Consider the following 18,660-nt stretch of genomic DNA (forward strand, 5'->3'; position numbering starts at 1 on the left):
GCCCCACGCCGGGCCAGGCGGGTGCAGACCACACCCCACGCCCCACGTAGGGCCAGGCGCGTGCAGACCACGCCCCACGGTGGGCCAGGTGGGTACAGACCACGCCCCACGCTGCTGCTGCATTGTTCCCAGCGTGCACAGCGCCTCCACCTTAGCGTCTCCTAAACAGCCGAGGCCCCCAAGTATGCCCCACGGCCAGGCTGGGGTTGGGGGGGAGAAACACCTGGCTCTGCAAGAGGGTGCGCCTGTCTCCTGGGGGGGCTTGTCTCAGGTCCAGGAGGGCGGCGGGCCCGTGCCCCAGGGCCGCAAGCGCTCATTAAAGGGCTGTCGTGATCCGCACAAGACACGCTCTGACAACGCCAGACACTGGCCGAGGGCCTGCAGTGTCCAATTTCCCGCCCAAGGGCAGGGGGCCCAGGATGTAATCCATGACCTGTCATAGTTCAGGGACGGGCTTTATTCTTCCCTAGCAGGATACAACAGTGGGCCTTACAATCAAGGGCACGTCACATTCAGTGAAATGCTCTGGCCACCACGTCTGCCCCCCTCCCCCACTGAGCCTCCTGTTTCGACTCTGGGTCTCATGGATGGCCAGGGAGGCTGCTGATGGGTGCAGGTTGCTGGCTCACAGGCACCATGGGTGACCTGACACACGGACTGTGCCGCCACCAGCCTGGACGTTGGGCTGATGTGGTAAGTGGCCTAGAGCAGGTGTCTCGTGTGGGGTGCAGGGCCTACAGTAGGGTGCTCACTGCCCTCTCATCCCGTTCTCTGCAAGAGCTGAGCCTCTAACAGATGGCAACCCAAAATACCGACAGCTGGCTCTGAGGCTGGCGTGACTTCCCTTCCCCTTCTGATGGCCAACATGGCCAGGAACACATGCCCTTCAGGGACCACACAAAATAGCCCAAAGGAGAGACAGCTGACTAGCAGGGCAGAGGGGGCCTGGGTCCCTGGTCCTGGAAGCAGTGGTGGGCCTGGACGTTAAGGGAATGTCAGGTGCTACTGGCCCCTGCTCTGGTTCCCACACTGAAGATCCCAGGAACCTCGGCTCCAGTTCCCGCACTGAAGATCCCAGGAACCTCGGCTCCAGTTCCCGCACTGAAGACCCCAGGAACCTCGGCTCCAGTTCCCACACTGAAGATCCCAGGAACCTCGGCTCCTGTTCCCGCGCTGAAGATCCCAGGAACCTCGGCTCCAGTTCCCGCGCTGAAGATCCCAGGAACCTCGGCTCCTGTTCCCGCGCTGAAGATCCCAGGAACCTCGGCTCCTGTTCCCGCGCTGAAGACCCCAGGAACCTCGGCTCCTGTTCCCGCACTGAAGACCCCAGGAACCTCGGCTCCTGTTCCCGCGCTGAAGATCCCAGGAACCTCGGCTCCAGTTCCCGCGCTGAAGATCCCAGGAATCTCAGTCCTGGACTCGCGGGAGGACATCAAGGCTGCACAGACAGGCATGGACTCCTGGTACCTTGACTGCACCTGGTGTGGGTGGGGTGAGGACCCACGTGTGACAGCTGGGTAGCAGTGAGTGCTCACAGGGCAGAGTGCATGGGGAGGGCGGCCAGGAGGTGGATGTGGTGAGGGCCTGGGATGGAGGGGAGAAAGCAGACCTTGGCTGACCATACTGCAGGAGCAGCCCTCTGGCTACCCTATGCCGAGCTGCATGGACTGGAGGAGGGTGGCCACAGCAGTGGGGGCGAGTGGACAGACTCGTCGGTGCCCACTGTGGGCAGACACAGCCATGCAGTGGGAACAGAGAGAAAGACACATCTAAGCCAGCGTTAGGAGGAGCAGCCCTGGACTCAGGGAAGCTCCAGAGCTGAGCCTGAGTCTCCGGACTCGGCAGCTGGACACATGCAGGCCTCCTCCCGAGACGCCCGTGCAGAGGAGGCTCAGCTGTGGACAGGCGCAGAGGAGGGTGCTCAAAGCCAAGGCCGGTGCTGTGTGCAGGTGGCAACCTTCTTTTCACCTTTAGCGCTGACCCACGGCAGTAAACAATCTCCAAATCATGACTTTAACCGCCCCGCGCTACATCCCAACCCGGACAACCGATAACTTGTCGGGACGCTCCCTACTGCTGGGGCGCTCAGGCAGCCTCCACAGCTGGCTGAGCCGTGGTAAAATCCCACGGCTCCCTTGAAATGAGTCCTTAGGGTGGAGACTAGCAGGCCCACTGGAGAACCCGCTGTGGGGCTCCAGAAAGTGCCACCTGCTGCACCCCGGCAGTGGGACCACCCACCAGCACCAACTGCTCAGCGCCGGGCAGTCCAGGGTTTAAAACGCGATGTGTGATGGACGCAGATTGGCATCCACTCTTTTCACCTTAACTTGCATTTCTGAGGGTGACTTGCCCACATACGTGTCTTGATAAATTATTTTTTCATGTCCTAGCCTTTTTCTGCTGAGCATATTTTTAATTACGTGGTACCCAGTGAAGCATTCTCAGAATAGGGACTGCAACCTGCTCTGTGGCTGTCTACCCCTGACCCTGCGCCAAGGAGGCCCTGCTCAGCTGCAGGTCAGAAGCCCACTGCACTGGCAGCTCTGTCCAGAGGGACACAGGCCGGGGCCACCACACTGCTCTGTCCAGCCCCTAGGCCCACTCTCCTTGCAGCTCCCTCACATTCCCTGTCATGACGGCAAAGTGGCCGGGATACCCCCAGGTATCACACAGACCTCCCAGGGACGAAGTTGGCAGGAATCCCCAGGGCCCAGTCTGTCTCAGTAAGTTGGAAACCAGCAGATGTCCATTCACATACCCCTCCACCAGCTGTGTGACCAGGCTTGTGACCCGTGTCCTTAACCCCGGAACGGGGTCCCATGGGGCCCACCTTGCAGAATGAACTCAGAGCGCAGGCCCCGGGTGCTCTCAGTGGCAGCTCACCGGGCAGCACGTACAGGGCGGCTGGGTCTGGCTGGCCAGGATGCCTGCTGGTGGGCCCTAGTCAGGACCCACCACACTGTCCCAGAGGTGGGGGCTGCGCTCGCATCCTGCACACACACAGATACATGATTCACAAGTGTTCTGTGACTTCTGTGGATTTTACTTACTCTCTGGGTCATTCTGTGCGGCTTCAGCTCAGAAAAGTGTTGGCACAGTGCCTCCAACACACTGCCTGTGGTTCCAGACGCTTCCCTGTGACAGACAGCCCGCGCAGGCCCAGAGAACACTGCATCCTTCAGGTCTGCGCAGCCATGCCGAAGCACCAACAAAGCCAGCCCGGCCATGCCCCCCGCGGAGCAGGGGTGGCGCCTCGCGCCTCCTGGTGCAGCCACAGTGTGGCAGGAGCCCCTGCTTCCCGGTGGCTGTTCTGTCTTCGCGCAAATGCCCCGTCACCCACCTTCTGCCGGGAGTCTGAGCATCCATTGCCAAATCCCTGGTTGTTGTAGGTGCCGCCAACATTCACCCACTTCTCACGTGTTCCTTCTTTCGCCACATGATTGTTTCTGATTGCTTCTTAATCAAACCACTTTTCCTATACATGGCCCCGTTTTCTGCACCACGTGCCTTAGGTAGGAAGCACATCCCCTCCAGAAGCTCCCCTAATTCATCTGCTGTGACGCATGCACACATGCGGCCATGCCAGGGCTCACTTCCCCATCCTCTCCCCTGCCCCAGGGCGTCTGTCCCACCCACTCACGGGCACCGACATGGCCCAACTCTCTGCCCAGAGTCCCCGTGGCCCTCCTGCCGCCCTCTGCCACCCAGTGCTTGCTTCCAAGCCTGTTTCTGCACTTGCCTGGATGCTCCCCTCACTTCTCATACAGCCTGAGCACCTCCCTCCTGGGACTGGGCCCCTGCGGTCTTCCCTGGCATGTCCCCCAAAGCGCTGTCTTACTGTCCCACCCCTACAGGTGTCCCGCTTTCCCAGACGTATGCCTGGGGGACCCCCTGCTCCAGGCCAGCTGACAGCACCCTCCCACCCCACGGGGCCCTTTCTCATGAGTGCCCCTTCCTTTGCAGCTGTTGGTCTTCAAAGAGCTTTCCAGGAGAGTAACAGAAAACGCCCCTGTTCCTGCGGTTCAGTCGGATATGCAGTGCTGGGCTGAAAACTGTTTTCCGCAGACGCTTTAAAGCACCCGGCCTGGGGCTGGTCTGATTCTTGTCTCTTTGTAGGTGACATTGGGAGAATCTGCTCCTTGAGCAGCAGAGCATCCTGTGGCTCCGACACTCGTCCTGGGTTCACGCTAGGAGAGCTAGAGTCTCCACTGAGCTCTGAAGGTTTCATCACATTGTGCTGAGAACGGCACAGTCTCTCCTCTGTAACACTCAGCATCTGCCGTACAGCTAGTTACGAGGAGGCAGAAATCCCTGACCCACAGGGATGCGTCGTTTCCCTCTAAGCCAAAGCGGGCAGACAGGTGGTCTGGGGCCCTGGGTCAGCACCACAGCCAGCAGGGGCCAGGGCTCCCATCCTGTTGCTCAGCCATTCCCCAACACTGTTCCCCTTATGCTCCAGGTGGCTGCGCATGCTCCAGCCATCACGTTTGGTTTCCAGGCAGCAGAGAAGGTGGCTCTCTGCACACAAACCTTGTTGGCTCTTCCTGGTTGGACCGTCACTTGTCCACACCAGCAGCAAGGCTTGGGAAAGGAAGTGCGTCTCCCCTGGGACATGGGCTATCCCTGAGGCCTGCGGCTGCACAGGCACACCAGGCGTGGGGCTCCTGGGTCTGTGCGGCTCTCCTTCAGCCTCCTCACTCCCATCTTTCTCCCAGGCTCCCCTTGACTGTGTCTTCCAAGCTTCCTATTAAAATTTAAATGTTCACTTGCGTGTTTAATTTCCAAGAGCGCCTTCCCGTGCTGCTGGCTGCACGAGGGGCTCCTTCGGGTCCCGCGAGGGCTCCAACTGGCCAGCCCTGACGCTCTCTCCTCTCCAGAGTGTCGCCCACAGGGCAGTTTTCTACGCATTCACCCGTTCTCCCAACATGCAGGCCGCGGCTTCCCGTGGAGGCCCGAGGGGCGCCATCTGTGCGCTGGCGCGGGTGAGTCGCCAGCACGCTGAGGCTGTCCCTGCCCTCACCGGCGGTCTGACTCGCTGCTCTGGGTTGTACGCGAACTTCAGATCATTTTGATAAGTTACCATCTTAAAGGAAAACATCCGTTTTGTCTTAGTTTTCAGATTTATTAACAAAACTTGTTTTAGTATCACTCACGATTTTTAGACATTTCTATCTGTAGGTCTCTTTCATTCTCTATGGTGTATTTTTTTAAATATCTTTTTAGTTTGAAACTGTTTAAAATGCACAGTAAGTTGCCAAGAGCCGCCCCCCAGCTCTGCAGTCTGCCCCCTCCCGTCCCTGCACGTGCACGCATGCGCAGGGGCGTGGCTCTAGCCCAAGTCGGTTGGAGCAGCCCCTCACCACCTACTTCCCCGCCTCCATCCTGTGACCTTGCCGCCGAGGAGAGCAGAAGCGCGCAGCGCCGTGCCCCCAGGTGCCGGCCACCTGCTGCACACGCTCCTTTCCATGGCCCAAGAGACTCTGGGCACCCTGCGCCGCCAAAGGCCGCCAGGTTATTCCTGCTCCCAGGGAGCAGGGGCACGGCTGCGGCCACACTCAAGGGCAGGACTCGGCGCACACTAGGCTTCGCCCCTCTGGGAAGAACACCAGCCATGTCGCGGTGGGCATGTCGCGGTGCATCCCTCCTCCAGAGGGACCGCCGTCCGCCAGCTCGCAACGCCTCGTGCTTACTCCTGCACCCCTCCCCGCCAACCTCACCGGTCCTGGGGTTTCAGTCAGTGGCCCCAGACTCTCGGCTGCAGCCCCTCACCGCCGCCCTCCTGACCCGTCCCGTCCCGTCGCATGGAGACCCTCTGGGTCTTCTAGACTTTCCCCAAAGCTGCTCCCATGGTCATCAGCTCCTCGCGAGGCTGTGAGCTCAGTCTTCTCTCTCTGCCCATTTCCTCGGATCCCGTGATGGACGCACAGCAGGAAATGAGTGCTGGGATGACCTGAGGCTCTGCCGACAGGACCTTCCCCTACAGAGGACCGTCCGTTGCTCCCGCAGGGAGCCCGCCGCACAGTGGCGTCCCCGTTCAAGGCCTGATGCGGTCATTAACAGGCTGGAAGGCGGGCAGTGTGAGGACGCGGCTGCGTCCGCCGTCCTGTCGCCAGGACCCAGACCCAGGGCCAGTGAGTTCCGCTTCCAGAACAGCAGACACCCAGGCCTATGGTGCTTGACCGCCAGCCCGGACGGCCTGGGCGACCAACGTGGGATCAGGACAGTGCAGCTCACTGGCCCCGCTGTGGTCGGCCACATCCATGGCCCCAGGCTCCACGTTCCAGGAACACTTGGTTACAACGCGGTGGCTCAAGCAGCCGTGAAGTAGCCCTAGGTCCGTGTCCAGCGGGGGGTGACAGTGGCCACAGGCCTGGGTGGCACGGGAATGGCAGACACACACACCTGAGACCCACCTGCCCTCCCCGCTCCCTCAAGCACCCCGCACAGTCACCTTCTCGTGGATCTCCTGCGTGGACTGCGCGTCACAGAAGGCCACCGTGGCCACGTCCTTCAGGATGGGCATCTCCACCGTGCAGTCCCGGCCATCGAGCAGTGCCACCAGGGGCCGGGGATGCATGGGCCCGTTCATGATCGGGGGTCGGACGCCTGCAGAGAGAGGAGCAGATGCTCAGCCCCAGCAGAGAGCTCGCGACACCCGCGGCCCTACATATCCCAAGTGTCCACACGTCTGGATTTTGTCAAACCTGAGTAAAAACATCTCTGCGAAGAGTGAGCCAGTGTCTGCCACAGCCCACCGACCCCCGCCAACCGGCACCACCCCCCACAGGATTCAGGGCCCCAGACACATGTGGACGTGTTGTGGCAGCCCCCGCCAGGGTCTTCACCATTCTGACCGTGGAACATGCAGACGGTAACGTCACCGGCTTCACAACACACCCACTGTTCCTTTTCTGCCTACGGCTGCAGCGTGGCTGCCCAGAAACCCTGACAGGACCATCCCCCCAGGCCCAGTATCATCTCATTTATAGGTTTAAGAGAAGAAACGGAGCAGAGGTGGGGAAGGGTTAAAACACTGAACACAGCCGGGACAAGAAGATTAAGATCTGTTAAAAGCTCCTTCCACACAGGAGGTGACCACCTCATCCGGGGCCGAGCCGCCCGTGGCCCCGTCCACGCCGCCCACACCCACGGCCCACAGAGACCCGCCCTGACCAGGGCGTGGGCAGCACTACGGCGCAGGATGAGAACCGGGGGCAGGGACAACTGGCTGCCCGTGGCCCAGAGCCCAGGAGGCAGCCACCCCCATGGGCGCACGGCTCACCCACTGCCACATGAGTGGCACAGACCCGGCAGCCCCAGCCGGCGGCTCAGCGCGGGGTCTGCGAGGCCAGAACCCCTTCTCGGTCGCTTCCCTCACTCCCTGGCATGTTTCCCACCTGGCGAGGCGGTGGGTGACCCTCGGCCGGGCAGACACACACCTGTCTCCAGAGAGCATGGAGCTGCGCCCGCTTGCGGACAGCACCACCCATCTCTCCAGCTTTACTTGGGGAATGGTGATGTCTCATGTAGAACTGTTACTTGCACGGAATGGGCTTATCGTCGCTACTTTCACATGAACTGGAAAATGCCTACTTTCAGCATCCCTCGGCTTTAGTTTCTAAAAAACACGGACCGATGTAACGCATGTGAGGGGAGCCCTCAGTCCTCGGCAGCTTCCAAGGCTGAGGCAGGCTGCAGAGTGTGGGCTGGAGCTGCCGCGGGGCGCGAGGGCACGTTCTGCGAGAGCACGCGTGACCCGGTGAGCAGCGCACGAGAAGATGCAGCGCCAGGACATCCCCCCGCCCCCCGGTGCCCCAGGGAGGCACTGGCCTCCTGACCACGGGGCTGGCGCCGGAACAGGCCTCGGGTTTCCATGGTAACACCCCAGCCCAGCACTGAGTTCACAGGAGGACGACCAGAACAGACCCAGCATCGACCTGTGGCCTGGCCCACCTGGGGCTTCAGGCCTCCGATGGGACCCCCGAGGAAGCCCCATGCTCTGCTGCCCAGGGGGCCTCACCGAGGCCGGCGCACCGTGGGGAGTGTCGCCACTCTGACCCGCCGCACACGCCATGGGAAGACCAGGGAGTCTGCCGGCCCCTTCCCGGCACTCGGGCCACCCTGCACTGAACGGACAGGACCACCATGCCTGTGCTCGGTCACGCGGGGACCGGCTTCGAGCCGCTGAGAACTCCAGGAGCCCCTACCAACCTGACATTTCTTAATATGGGCTCGGCTTCCACGACCATGAATTCGACTTTTCAAAGCGTTTTATCTTCAGAATCTCCAGGCAGAACCGCGTCCTGTCACTGGATCCTCATCCCACGTCTTTAATTGTCTCGAACCAAAGCTCTTAGGCTCCTGATCCTCGGCGACCACTGAAGCCTGCGCCGGGGTCAAAGTCTGACTAAAAATTAAACACAAGAGACACGTTAAAATACCATCCGGGGCCAACTAGAACTCAAAGATGCCAGAAGGTCCACAAAGGTGAAGCTTCTCAGTGCATCTCTGACCCAAGCCTGCAGCTGCCAGGCTGGGACCTGCCCGCAAGGAGGGGCCGCGCCCGGCGTAGGAGCAGACCGCGGGGCACTGGCCGGGATGCAGGTGCAGCGAGAGGCTTCCTCTGAAGGTCCGGCCCCAGTGTCTCCTCCAGGTTCTCGGGAACCCCACCCCAGGTGCCACCAGTGTCCATGCACGGCGGGTACGGGGCTCTGGTCTGTGGCCAGCTCGCTCTGCAAGCTCTAGCTCACACTGCCGACAGCCTTCCGGGCCTGTGAGTGCGCTGGGAGAGGTGACTTCGGATGAGGCCACCAGGAGGGGGACCGGGGCATGCAGACTGGGACACAGGCCCCCCCAGGGACAGGCACTCGACTCAGGCACAGCTCCCCTGACGAGACACGGAGGACAGCACACGGTGGGTCACACACCCGTCAGGGACAGGCTGAGGAGGTTTCAGGAGGACTCCAGACCCATCCGAGCACCTGACCCCTGCTCTCAGCATGAGGACACGGCACCCGGGCTGGCCCCCGAGGCGTAGCCAGGCATCACACCGACTGAGACCCACATTGCCATTGGCGTGCACCTCCGGAGGCCCCACACGGAGCAGGAGTGCCACGAGGGTGGGAGGCTGCACGGATGTGGGGACTGGATGTCCCCGCCCCCCACCCCCTGCAGCCCATGGAACCCGTGCAGACCCCTGTGGCAACCACCCCGTCCACACCAAGGGCAGGCGATCCACTGTCCTGACCTGCGAGCCTGGGCCGGGTCGGACAGCCACGCTCACCTTTGGCTTCTGCAGGCGTGATTTCTGACTGATCTCCTCTGTCCCCGCCTGAGTGTGGATGTGCTTTATAACCCAAACTTTGGGCTGCGCAGTCCTTTGCTGATTGGGCTCAACCATGAAGGAACCAGACTGGCCCATAGAGAAGCCACGGCCAGGCCAGCCACGTGCAGCCTGCAGCAACCCTAGGACGTGCAGTGGCACGAGGGCAGCTGTGTGTGCTGGGAGTCTCAGGCCCATGCTGGGGACAGTCTGCTTCTCCCCTTGATTCCCTCTGTGGGTTTCAAGCACCCACACTGACCCCTCAGGACCAGCTTCCAGCTGAGAACACCAGCTCTCTGCCAGGAAGAGGATGGCTCCCAGGCCTTTGTCCCCATGATGGGCTCCACACCAGGCCCCCTGGTCAGAGGGCACTGAAGTCACACCATGGGAGGAAGGGGTCCCAAAGACCAGAGGCCCAGCAGGTGGCCCAGGGTCCGCAGAGAGCTGTGGCTCCTCCTCAGTTCTGTGAAGCTGAGTGCCCTGAGGCCCTTCCCCCGGCCGGGCCAGACTGCCCACGCTAGGACCCTGCTCTCACCCCTGCCGTAGCTCGCTGTAGCCACCTTGGGCCAAACTGGCACCATCCTGTGCTGCTGGGGGCTGAGCTGCCCCTTCCGTGGGCGGTGGGACCCTCTCTCAGTGGAGGGCACCAGAGCCCCCTCTCCCTGTTGCTCCAGTCATAGGTGAGAGTCCTTCACGGGCAGGTGGGCGGTGGCTGCTGGCCCCAGGCAGGGGACCATGACACGCTCCGCCCAGGCCAGGCCCACCCGTCCCCCCCCAGGCCCACCTGTGTGCTGCTCTGAGGTCAAGCACAGCGGCAGGAAGGGGCTCGAGGCCCAGCAGGCCTGAACTCTCCTGACACACTGCTCAAGAAAATACAAAATGTGGGAAATTGCAAATGATGGACCCACCTCTGATTTAATTTTGTTCCATAAAGAACATACTCGATGAGTCATGAAATAAGAGATGTCGCTCACACCTCATAAAGCAGGAGGGGGCTGCTCTGTGACAGGGTGAGGCCCTAGAGAACCTGCAGGGATCCTCGGTGGCTGTCCGGCCTCTCCAGGAGCAGCAGGCAGTGGTGCGCAAGGCCCCAGACAGTCAGAGGCCCAGCTGTGCCGGCCTACGCTCTCCCTGCCTGGAGGCAAGCCTCACCCTCTACCTCGACCTTCCCAAAGTGAGCATGGAGCCAGCAACGGGCGTGAGGTGTCTGGGCCGGGGCAGCAAGCTGGCCGCCAAGGATGCCGGCCTCCCCACGGATGCAGGCCTCCCCAAGGACGCAGGCCACCCCACGGACGCAGGCCACCCTACGGATGCAGACCTCCGAAAGGATGCAGGCCACCCCAAGGACGCAGGCCTCCCCAAGGACACAGGCCACCCCACAGACGCAGGCCTCCCCAAGGACGCAGGCCACCCCAAGGACGCAGGCCACCCCAAGGACGCAGGCCTCCCCACGGACGCAGGCCTCCCCAAGGACGCAGGCCACCCCACGGACGCAGGCCACCCTATGGACGCAGACCTCCCAAAGGACGCAGGCCACCCCAAGGACGCAGGCCTCCCCAAGGACGCAGGCCATCCCAAGGATGCAGGCCTCCCCAAGGACACAGGCCTTCCCAAGGACGCAGGCCTCAGGTCAGGTGTCAACCAGCAGCAGCTGAATAAAGCCCTTGGGGCTGGCTGGCCCGGCATCCTCGGGGCTTCCTGCACCTGCCCAGTGGCAGCACTGGAGGGCGGGCCTTATGGGAACCCTGTGCGGCTGGGCACCCGCAGACGGCGAGGGAGGGAGGGTGGGCCCCAGCTGCAGGTGGACATGCACCCCCTGGCTGTGGCGAGGCAGAGGCGGGATGGAGCGCCAAAGAACCCCAAGACCTGCAACCCAAATCTAATTAATTCCTCCATGTCTCCCTGCCCCTCTACTTTCCACCGGTGGCCCACACTTACTCCAACCACAGCCGCAGAAGAGCAGCGGCACCACACCGGGCAAGAGCACAGCGGTCACCTCCACGGAGCCAAGGGTGGTCAGCCCGTCTGCCCTCCCGCCTGGAGGGCCCCACGGGATCACACTCGGCGTGTGCCGGGCACAGGGAGTTAGTAAGGGGTCACACCAACCAGCGGTCACAAGGCTTTCTTCAGTGTTCTTCCTAAATCCCAGAGAAGGAAGCACCAGGTGTGCCTGAAGGCAACCAGAGCCCCTAGCTGGGCCCTCCGTGCTCAGTGTGGCCCTCGGCAGACGGCACAGGCTGGTGGTGTGTGTGCAGGCGGCGGTCTTCTTTTTATCTGCACACTCACTCCACGCCAAGGGCCCGGGGCTGTGTGCAGCCCCAGTAAGAACCAGACCCCCCTCGGGCACACGGAGCATCTCACCCTGTGCTCTACCGTGCCCCTGGCTCACCCTTTTTTGTGAGAATGATTTCGAAAGGAAGCTTTGCTTTGCCAACAGCTGACCGAGGTTCAGAAGCCCGTGAGCAGCCTAAAGGGGCCAGGGTGCATCGCAGCTCCCTTACTAGGGACAGGGAGGCATGTCCCACCCAGGGAAGCGCCGGCAGGCGTGGGGCTCGAAGGCCAGAATGGGTCAGGCTGAGGGTCCCTGGGACCGGCAGGCAGATTCCTGGTGACTTCAGGCCCAAGCTGCACACAAGCAAAGGTGAGCCTGGCCCTTGCCCGTCCTGGCCCCAGGGCCCCACAGACAGCACAACGGCACCTACCGGGGCCGGGGAGGCTGAGCCAAGCCCAGCAGCAGTGAGTGCCACGGGACTCCACTGCCAGACTGTCCTTGGGAGGATGAGACTAAGTGACTGCAAGGAGCTTCTAGGCTGGTGCTGGGGGACGTCCCGCTGCGAAAACCCACCAAACTCGGCCTCGTTCCTGGAAAGGGCCCCACGGAAGCCCCGCCAGGTGATCTCACTGCCCAGAACGACCACGGAGAGCCCCACGGACACAGGCAAAGGACGACGAGAACACACGGGGCGGCCGCTACACAGACGTGGAAACCGAGGTGGTGAGGACAGGGCTGGGGGTCGGGGGCCACAGGGCCACCAGGCCACGTGTACCACTGCGCATCCTCTGGTCACTGCTGCCCAACTGTGTCTGATATTTTCACTGAAAGCATCTTTTCTCAAGCATTTGCACTGTGTGCCTAATTATCTGTAAAGCAGCTTTGCCATAAAAAAAAAAATCACAAAAACTAATGGCATTTGTTAAAAAGAACGTGACAAAACACAAAAAACGGACAGCAAAATTGAAAAGACGTTACTGCAAAACATACACTATTTGAACGCATTTAAACGGCGGAGGCAGGTTCGGGTGGTCCCGGCACACGGCAGGCTGCCTTCTGCCCACCCCCCCAGGCGCTGGGCCGCGAGCTGAGCCCCCACACTGCTGTCCCAGGTCCTGCCGGGAGCACGGCCGCGGCGGCTCAGACTGCACGCGGGGAGACCGTCAGGGCTATGCGTTACGTAATGTCCAAGGGGCACTCTGCCTCCTCAGAGAAACCAACCCGAACTGTCACCCAGCCAAGGAAACCGATATGCTGTCTCCAGTCATTTTCTGCTCTTTTAGAGCAAACGCCTCGCAGACACTTTGTGATATGGTACAGATGCTTCTGGCAAAATCACCCCAGACTGCCTCAAGCTCCCCAAACATGTGGGCCAGGCGCCTACGGGAGGCCGGGGCTTCTGCTCACCTTCCACCCTCAGGGGAGTGGCCCCACATTTACAAAGGGACAGCTGAAGGGCGGACCCCGGGGAGGTGCAGGACCCTCTCCTACACACCCCGTGAGCCCGTGTCCCTCCGCCCCGCCCCACGTCCCCCAGTGCCCGTCCCACAATGACCGGCACAAGGCTCCTGGGAGCCACCTGCTCCGAAACAGCAGGTACGAGAGCCCCTCGGCCAGGGACGGGGCCTGAGTGTTAGGGGTGGGGCTCAGAAGCTGGCCGGGGGTCTGGGAGGGTGGGACACGGGCTGGGTGCCACACACGGGCTGCAGGCTGCCCCTGCCCCTGTCCTTCCCACGACTCAACACTCCCAGGCTCCCTTGGTTTCCTCCCTGGCCACCTCCCGCTCTACTCTGATGTCCCACTCCAGACAGACACGTGGGCTGTTTACAGCCTCACCAGAAGAGGGGTTTGTGGGCACCCCTCCTGCACCTGGCAGGCGCCAGGCATGCAGCGGCTGTGGCCCTGGGGGGCTGGGGGCCCACAGCGGGAGGTGACCAAGTGCACACACCTGCATCCCCGCAACTCAGCGGGGGGGGGGGGGGGGGGGGGGGGGCCCCCCGGGGGGGGGGGGCGGGGGCCCCCCCCCCGACCCCCCGGAACCCGGGGGGGGGGGGGGGGGCGCGGCGGTCAGCACGGCTAGTGACGCAGGAGGCCCCCACCAGGAGCTGGGGGTGCGGGAGGCGGCAGGAGCCACTGGGCTGCAGGAGACGCCTCCGCCAGCCGCCACCCCCCCGCACACCAGCACAGGCCACTGTCCCAAACGTGTGCACAGAATTCCAGGTCGGACAGGTGGGTGCTGGTCAGGCAGCAGCAGGAGGGGGCCCACACGGGGAGCTGCCGGCAGGGGACACAGACACACACTAGGCTGCCTTCATCATCTTCCTGTGAGCCTAAAGCTGGCCAGAAAGTTCACTTTAAAGGCAATGGGGAAAGGGAAGGGACGCGGCCCCCAGGGCCCCACCCATGGGTGCCTGGGTGGAGCTCTCCTCCGCCCAGCCCCACCCAGCTGACCACAAGGCCGTCCCTCCTGCTCTACCGCACCCCCAGCCCTAGGAGGGATCAGGGTGCAGGTGGCACACTCCAGGACACCCTGGGGACACCCGGGGCGCTCAGCCCTCCCCAGACCAACCACAGCAGCTCCCTGGCACCTGCACCAGCAGGAACCCCGGGGGCCGGTGCCCAAGAACCCAGCCAAGCCTAACCTCGGGATCCCGTGTCCCTGGCCAGTCACGCCTCCCCCTGCAACTCTGACAAGCATCCCACACTCAACGCTGAGAATTCGCCCCAAAGTGCTCCCCGCTGCTTGGCCCCAGACTCCGAAGCCATGGCCCGGGTCTCCCAAACACCAGAGCAGCCCCCCGGTCCCACGTGCTCCCACCAGGACAGCACGCCCCTCCCCACCACCGTCAGAGGCTTCAGAAACAAGACCCAGAGACTGTCACAGCCCTAAGACCCTCAGCACAAATGCAAAGTCCTTAGCACGGCCCCTACCAGGCTTCCCCTCCACCTCCGTGAAGCCAGACCCTCAGCCACAGCAGGCTCCCCACAGGCTCGGCACACCCGGCCCCTTCTGGTGCTTCGGGCTTACCACTGGTCACACCCTCTCAAACACCACCTCCCAAGAAGGGGCTCCTCACCGCCCGCACCTGCCCACCACATCCTCCTCTGGCTCAGCCCCCAGCACGGCCAGCTGGGGGCAGGGAGGCATCACTCTGCTATGGTCTGGAGGCGCCAGGACTGGCTGCCCGGGGCAGGGTCTGCTGGGCGAGGGCTTCGGCCTGGCGGGAGCTGAGCCTGCACAGAGCAGGCCAGGCGCTCTGTTGGGCGATACAGAGCTGCCGGGCACAGGGGGCACGTCCCCTGTCAGCGGCTCGCACTGCGCTGTCCCCTTTACTCATCGTAAACCAGAAAGGCGCTCTTTCATCCACACGTGGATAAGACTCTGCTGCAAAGGCATGTTCCCGTCACCAAGACTCCCACATGCTCCTCTCTCGTGCTATCACATGTGTGCACACGTGTCCTGCTTTGTGGTGCTTCAGAATCCCACGCACAAAAACCTGGGGCTGAAGAACGTCACCTTCCTGCCCTTCTGCGTGTGACATTCAACAGCTGCTGGGGGGAGACCCCAGGTGGGGACATGTCCTCCAAGGTCAGGCCTCACTGCACCACATGGATGTTACGGACTCAGGACGACCAGAGTTAACCACAGCCGAAGACAGGCGGCCTGATGAGGGTGCCAGGCACCGAGCGGGCCTCCCAACAGGCCAGAGTCCACACCTGGGAGGGTCCAGAAAGCGGCCCCTGCCCCCACCCACAGTAGGATGTCTTCTCAACAGTCCCAAGTTCCAGTCCTACCAGGGGGTCACCATCCTCCCAGCCACGGTCTAGGGCCAGGCTACAGGGCTGGCAGGGACATAGGGACCCCCCACCCCCGAGGGTGACACAGGCAGAAACAACTCAGCACGAAGAGCAGCCCCTTGGCACTGGCACGTGACGGGAAGTCCATGAGATCTCTGGCTGGCTTGGTAGAACATGGGTGCACCCCTCGGGACATCCTGGGGCTTGTCTGGGCAGACAAGCGAGGGCCCCACGCCAGTGCGGCCCATAGGCTGCTGCACAGCTGAGCTTCTGCAGATGGTAGTGCGGTCCCGTTTGGGAACTGGAGGCAAGTGCGTCGTGGAAGGCCCCCCACCCCTGCAGATGGCGGTGCCAGGGCCATACACAGCTCCCCTTCCCCCAGATCCTCCTTCCCGCCACAAGGGCAGGGAAACCAAGAGTCTTCCAGAATGACAGCTGCCACAGGATAAAAAGCCTCATGATGTGCAAGCCTTTGACTGGGTCCTCCACACCCAGCAGCCACGGGCGCTCCAGCTACCTGGGCTGGGCAACGCCCCAAGGGCACTGGCACAGGACGCTCTGGGGGCAGGTGAGAGACTGGTGGCAGACAAAGGCCATGTCATGGGCCCAGCCCTCTGCTCATGGCCTGCTGGCCCAAAGGAAGCCCCTGCCAATCTCAGCTTCCACCGGGCGGGGGGGGGGCACCGAGGCCAGACCCACCTCTGAACCCCAAGGGCCCTTCACCCGCAGAACGGTGCTCATCTCTGCCCTGGGGTTCCCCCAGGGAACATGTGACAGCTCACCCCCAGCCAAACCTCACGTAGAGATGTACAGACAAGGGGTGGCTCCAGCCTCCCAGGACACAGGACTTTCAGAACAGTTAGCAGGACCTCAGCAGTTCTGTGCCCTGTCCCCCACCCACTGTGTCCTCAAGCTGAAGAGGCTAGAAGGGAAACCCCCAATGCAGCCAGGAGGATCCAGGGCTCAGACAGGTGACTCCAGCCATGAGCCCATCTCTGACAGAGGAGAGAGCAACCTGTCCAGGAGAACAGGCCAGAACTGCACAAACACCCCAGGGAGGCTGGACGGGACCCACCTGCACATGGCAGACACAGATGAAGCCCCAAGTGTGCATCCTTCACATGCCCTTGTAGAGAGGCCCAAACCGAACCACGTGCTCAAAGATGGTAATAAAACCCAAGTTAGAAGAAACCTGGAAAGCCAATGGAGCAGAGCACACGGCAGGCATCGCTGGGGGCCACAAAGAGGGGGGACAGACCAAAGCGCGGGTCCAGAGAGGACCCCCATGGCCAGCTTTAGCCAAGCCCTGAAAGACAGAGAGAAGGTGAACTCCAGAGGGCACGCATGGCCAGGCTGACATCCAGGGGCAGCAGGACAATGATGGTGAGCACACACAGCAGCTATGGAAAGCAATGGCCCCCACCCTGGCCCTGTCCCCCAGCCCTGTCCCCAGCCTGGCCCTGGCCCTGGCCCCAGTCCCCAACACTTGGCAGAGGCTCACTCATGATCCCAAATGGCCTCACACTGCCATCTCCACCTTTACAGGTACTGGTCAGGGGTTGGCCGGGACACCCCAGGGATGGGCTTGGGTCTGTGCTTTGGCCCTCTTTGATCGCTCCTCCAAGAACCTTGGGGATGCCATCCCATACAAGAGTGGATAGCCTGCAATGACCCCCGGGAGGGTGTGCATGGCTCCAGGTGCCTCAAATGCCCACAGTGGTGGAGGCCAGCCCTGCTGAGCACTCTGCTGTGTCTGTTTTTATACAAACGAAGTCGCTGCTCTTGAAGTGGGGGGTGATCCTGGAAAAGGGGAATAAAGGTGGGGAAAGGGGATATGGACATCTCCCCATTTGCAAACCGATTCTCCAGTCACCCCGAGAAGTGGGAGCTGGGTGAGGGTTTCACGTCTGTGGGTACTCGATTCAGAGTAACCGGAGGAAAGCCAATCCCGTTCCACTTCTGGATGGTACACGGTCCCCCTCTCTCCCCTCCAGAAGGTTAATCTGTCCTAAACAATCATGGGGAAAATGATCACTACAAAGGAGTCTGGCTCCTGGCCAGGTTCCGGGCTTCTCCAAGATGCTGCCAGCTGAAAGGCTGTCCTCCCGGGCATGCCCAGAGGTGGTGCCCTCATTTCTCAGCAGGCAGGCAGAGGGCTGGGCAGGGCACCCAGCCAGAGAAAGATCTAGCCTCCAACTCGTAGGCTCAGGTGTGGTTGCAGCTTCTCCCGGCGCGGGCCTCAGGGAGCCCCTGCCCCCAGGCTCCACGGTACAGGAGAGGGAAGGAGGAGGGGCAGCGGCCCGGGCCCACCCCAGGCTGGCCCCTCCCCGGCCGCACCCTTGGAGGGCCCCCGTGGAAGAGGCCCCAGCCGAGGCCACTGCAAGTGGACCAGGAACTGCAACATGGCCCCCGGCACCTGGGCTCGACTGGGGCACCAGGCACTGGCCGGCGAGCAGGCCAGCAGCCCCCCGGAGTGTGCCCCGCTGGCCTGCCGCCCACGGCCGCACGCTGCCCTGTGTGGTCTACAGCAGCCGCCAAGGGCCTGGTTTCCGACACCCTTCCGAACACGAGGGGGGCGCAGCTGCCTTGGGCGCAGCAGGACGGGGGCCAGGGCGCCTGGCTTATGGAGGGGGCGACAGACGAGCTCAGCGAGAGCGCAGCGTGCAGGTGGCCAAGCTGGGGATGCGTGTGTCCCAGGCTGCTGGCCGGGGCTGCCCTCCCCACCGGCGGGGCTGTGCTAACTGTAAACATGCTGCAAACATGGGAAATGCAGAGCGCGGCGCGAGGCCGCCCGAACGCGCAGAGGTGCGGGAGGCGCCCGGCGTGCACGCGGGGCTCGGAGCCCGCACGCAGCCCGCGTCCTCCCGGCCCACGCCGGACCCCAAGGCGGCTCCGCACGCCAGCGCCGAGGCCCGGGGTGCGGGGACGCCAGCAAGGGTCCCCGAGGCCCCGGCGAGGCGAGCCCACGCGACCGCCAGGAGGCCGGCCCGGGCCCCGCAGGGTGCACGCGAGGCGGGAGGCAGGGGGCCGGGCCCGGGAGGGGGCCGTGGGTCCGCCGGGTCCGGACGCCGGGGCGCGCCGCGGGTGTGGCGCGGCCTGGACTGGGGGTCAGGGGGCCGAGTGCGGCGCCCCTTTGTGTCACCTGCGCGGGCGGCGGCGGCGGCGGCGGCGGCGGCGGGCGAGCGGGCGTGACGGCGGCGCCGGCGCACGCGCACTCGCACGCTGCGGCTCGCGCACGCGCACGGCGCTCCGAGGCCCCGCCCCCAGC

General features: G+C 63.0%; 1 protein-coding gene across 3 annotated transcripts in view; it reads right to left on the reverse strand.

The window, feature by feature from the left end:
• The window catches only part of CTBP1 (C-terminal binding protein 1), a 27,591-nt gene extending 9,036 nt beyond the window's left edge, over positions 1-18,555 (reverse strand). For 2 of the 3 annotated variants that reach the window (XM_025887164.2, XM_025887163.2), the window contains exons 1-3: positions 9,284-9,450; positions 8,212-8,407; positions 6,452-6,606 (exon numbers count right to left, since the gene is read on the reverse strand). In XM_025887164.2, coding sequence (XP_025742949.1) covers positions 6,452-6,606; positions 8,212-8,218 — 162 coding nt within the window. In that variant the 5' untranslated portion in view covers positions 8,219-8,407; positions 9,284-9,450. Of the gene's footprint in view, positions 1-6,451; positions 6,607-8,211; positions 8,408-9,283; positions 9,451-18,534 lie in introns of those variants that run through there. The other variant, XM_073891293.1, reaches the window with a different exon arrangement.
• Positions 18,556-18,660: the final 105 nt, after the last annotated feature.

This window comes from Callorhinus ursinus, unplaced genomic scaffold, assembly GCF_003265705.2.
Source record: "Callorhinus ursinus isolate GAN/ISIS: 27379988/994484 unplaced genomic scaffold, GSC_fseal_2.0 scaffold4, whole genome shotgun sequence".
NCBI classification, from domain to species: Eukaryota; Metazoa; Chordata; class Mammalia; order Carnivora; family Otariidae; genus Callorhinus; species Callorhinus ursinus.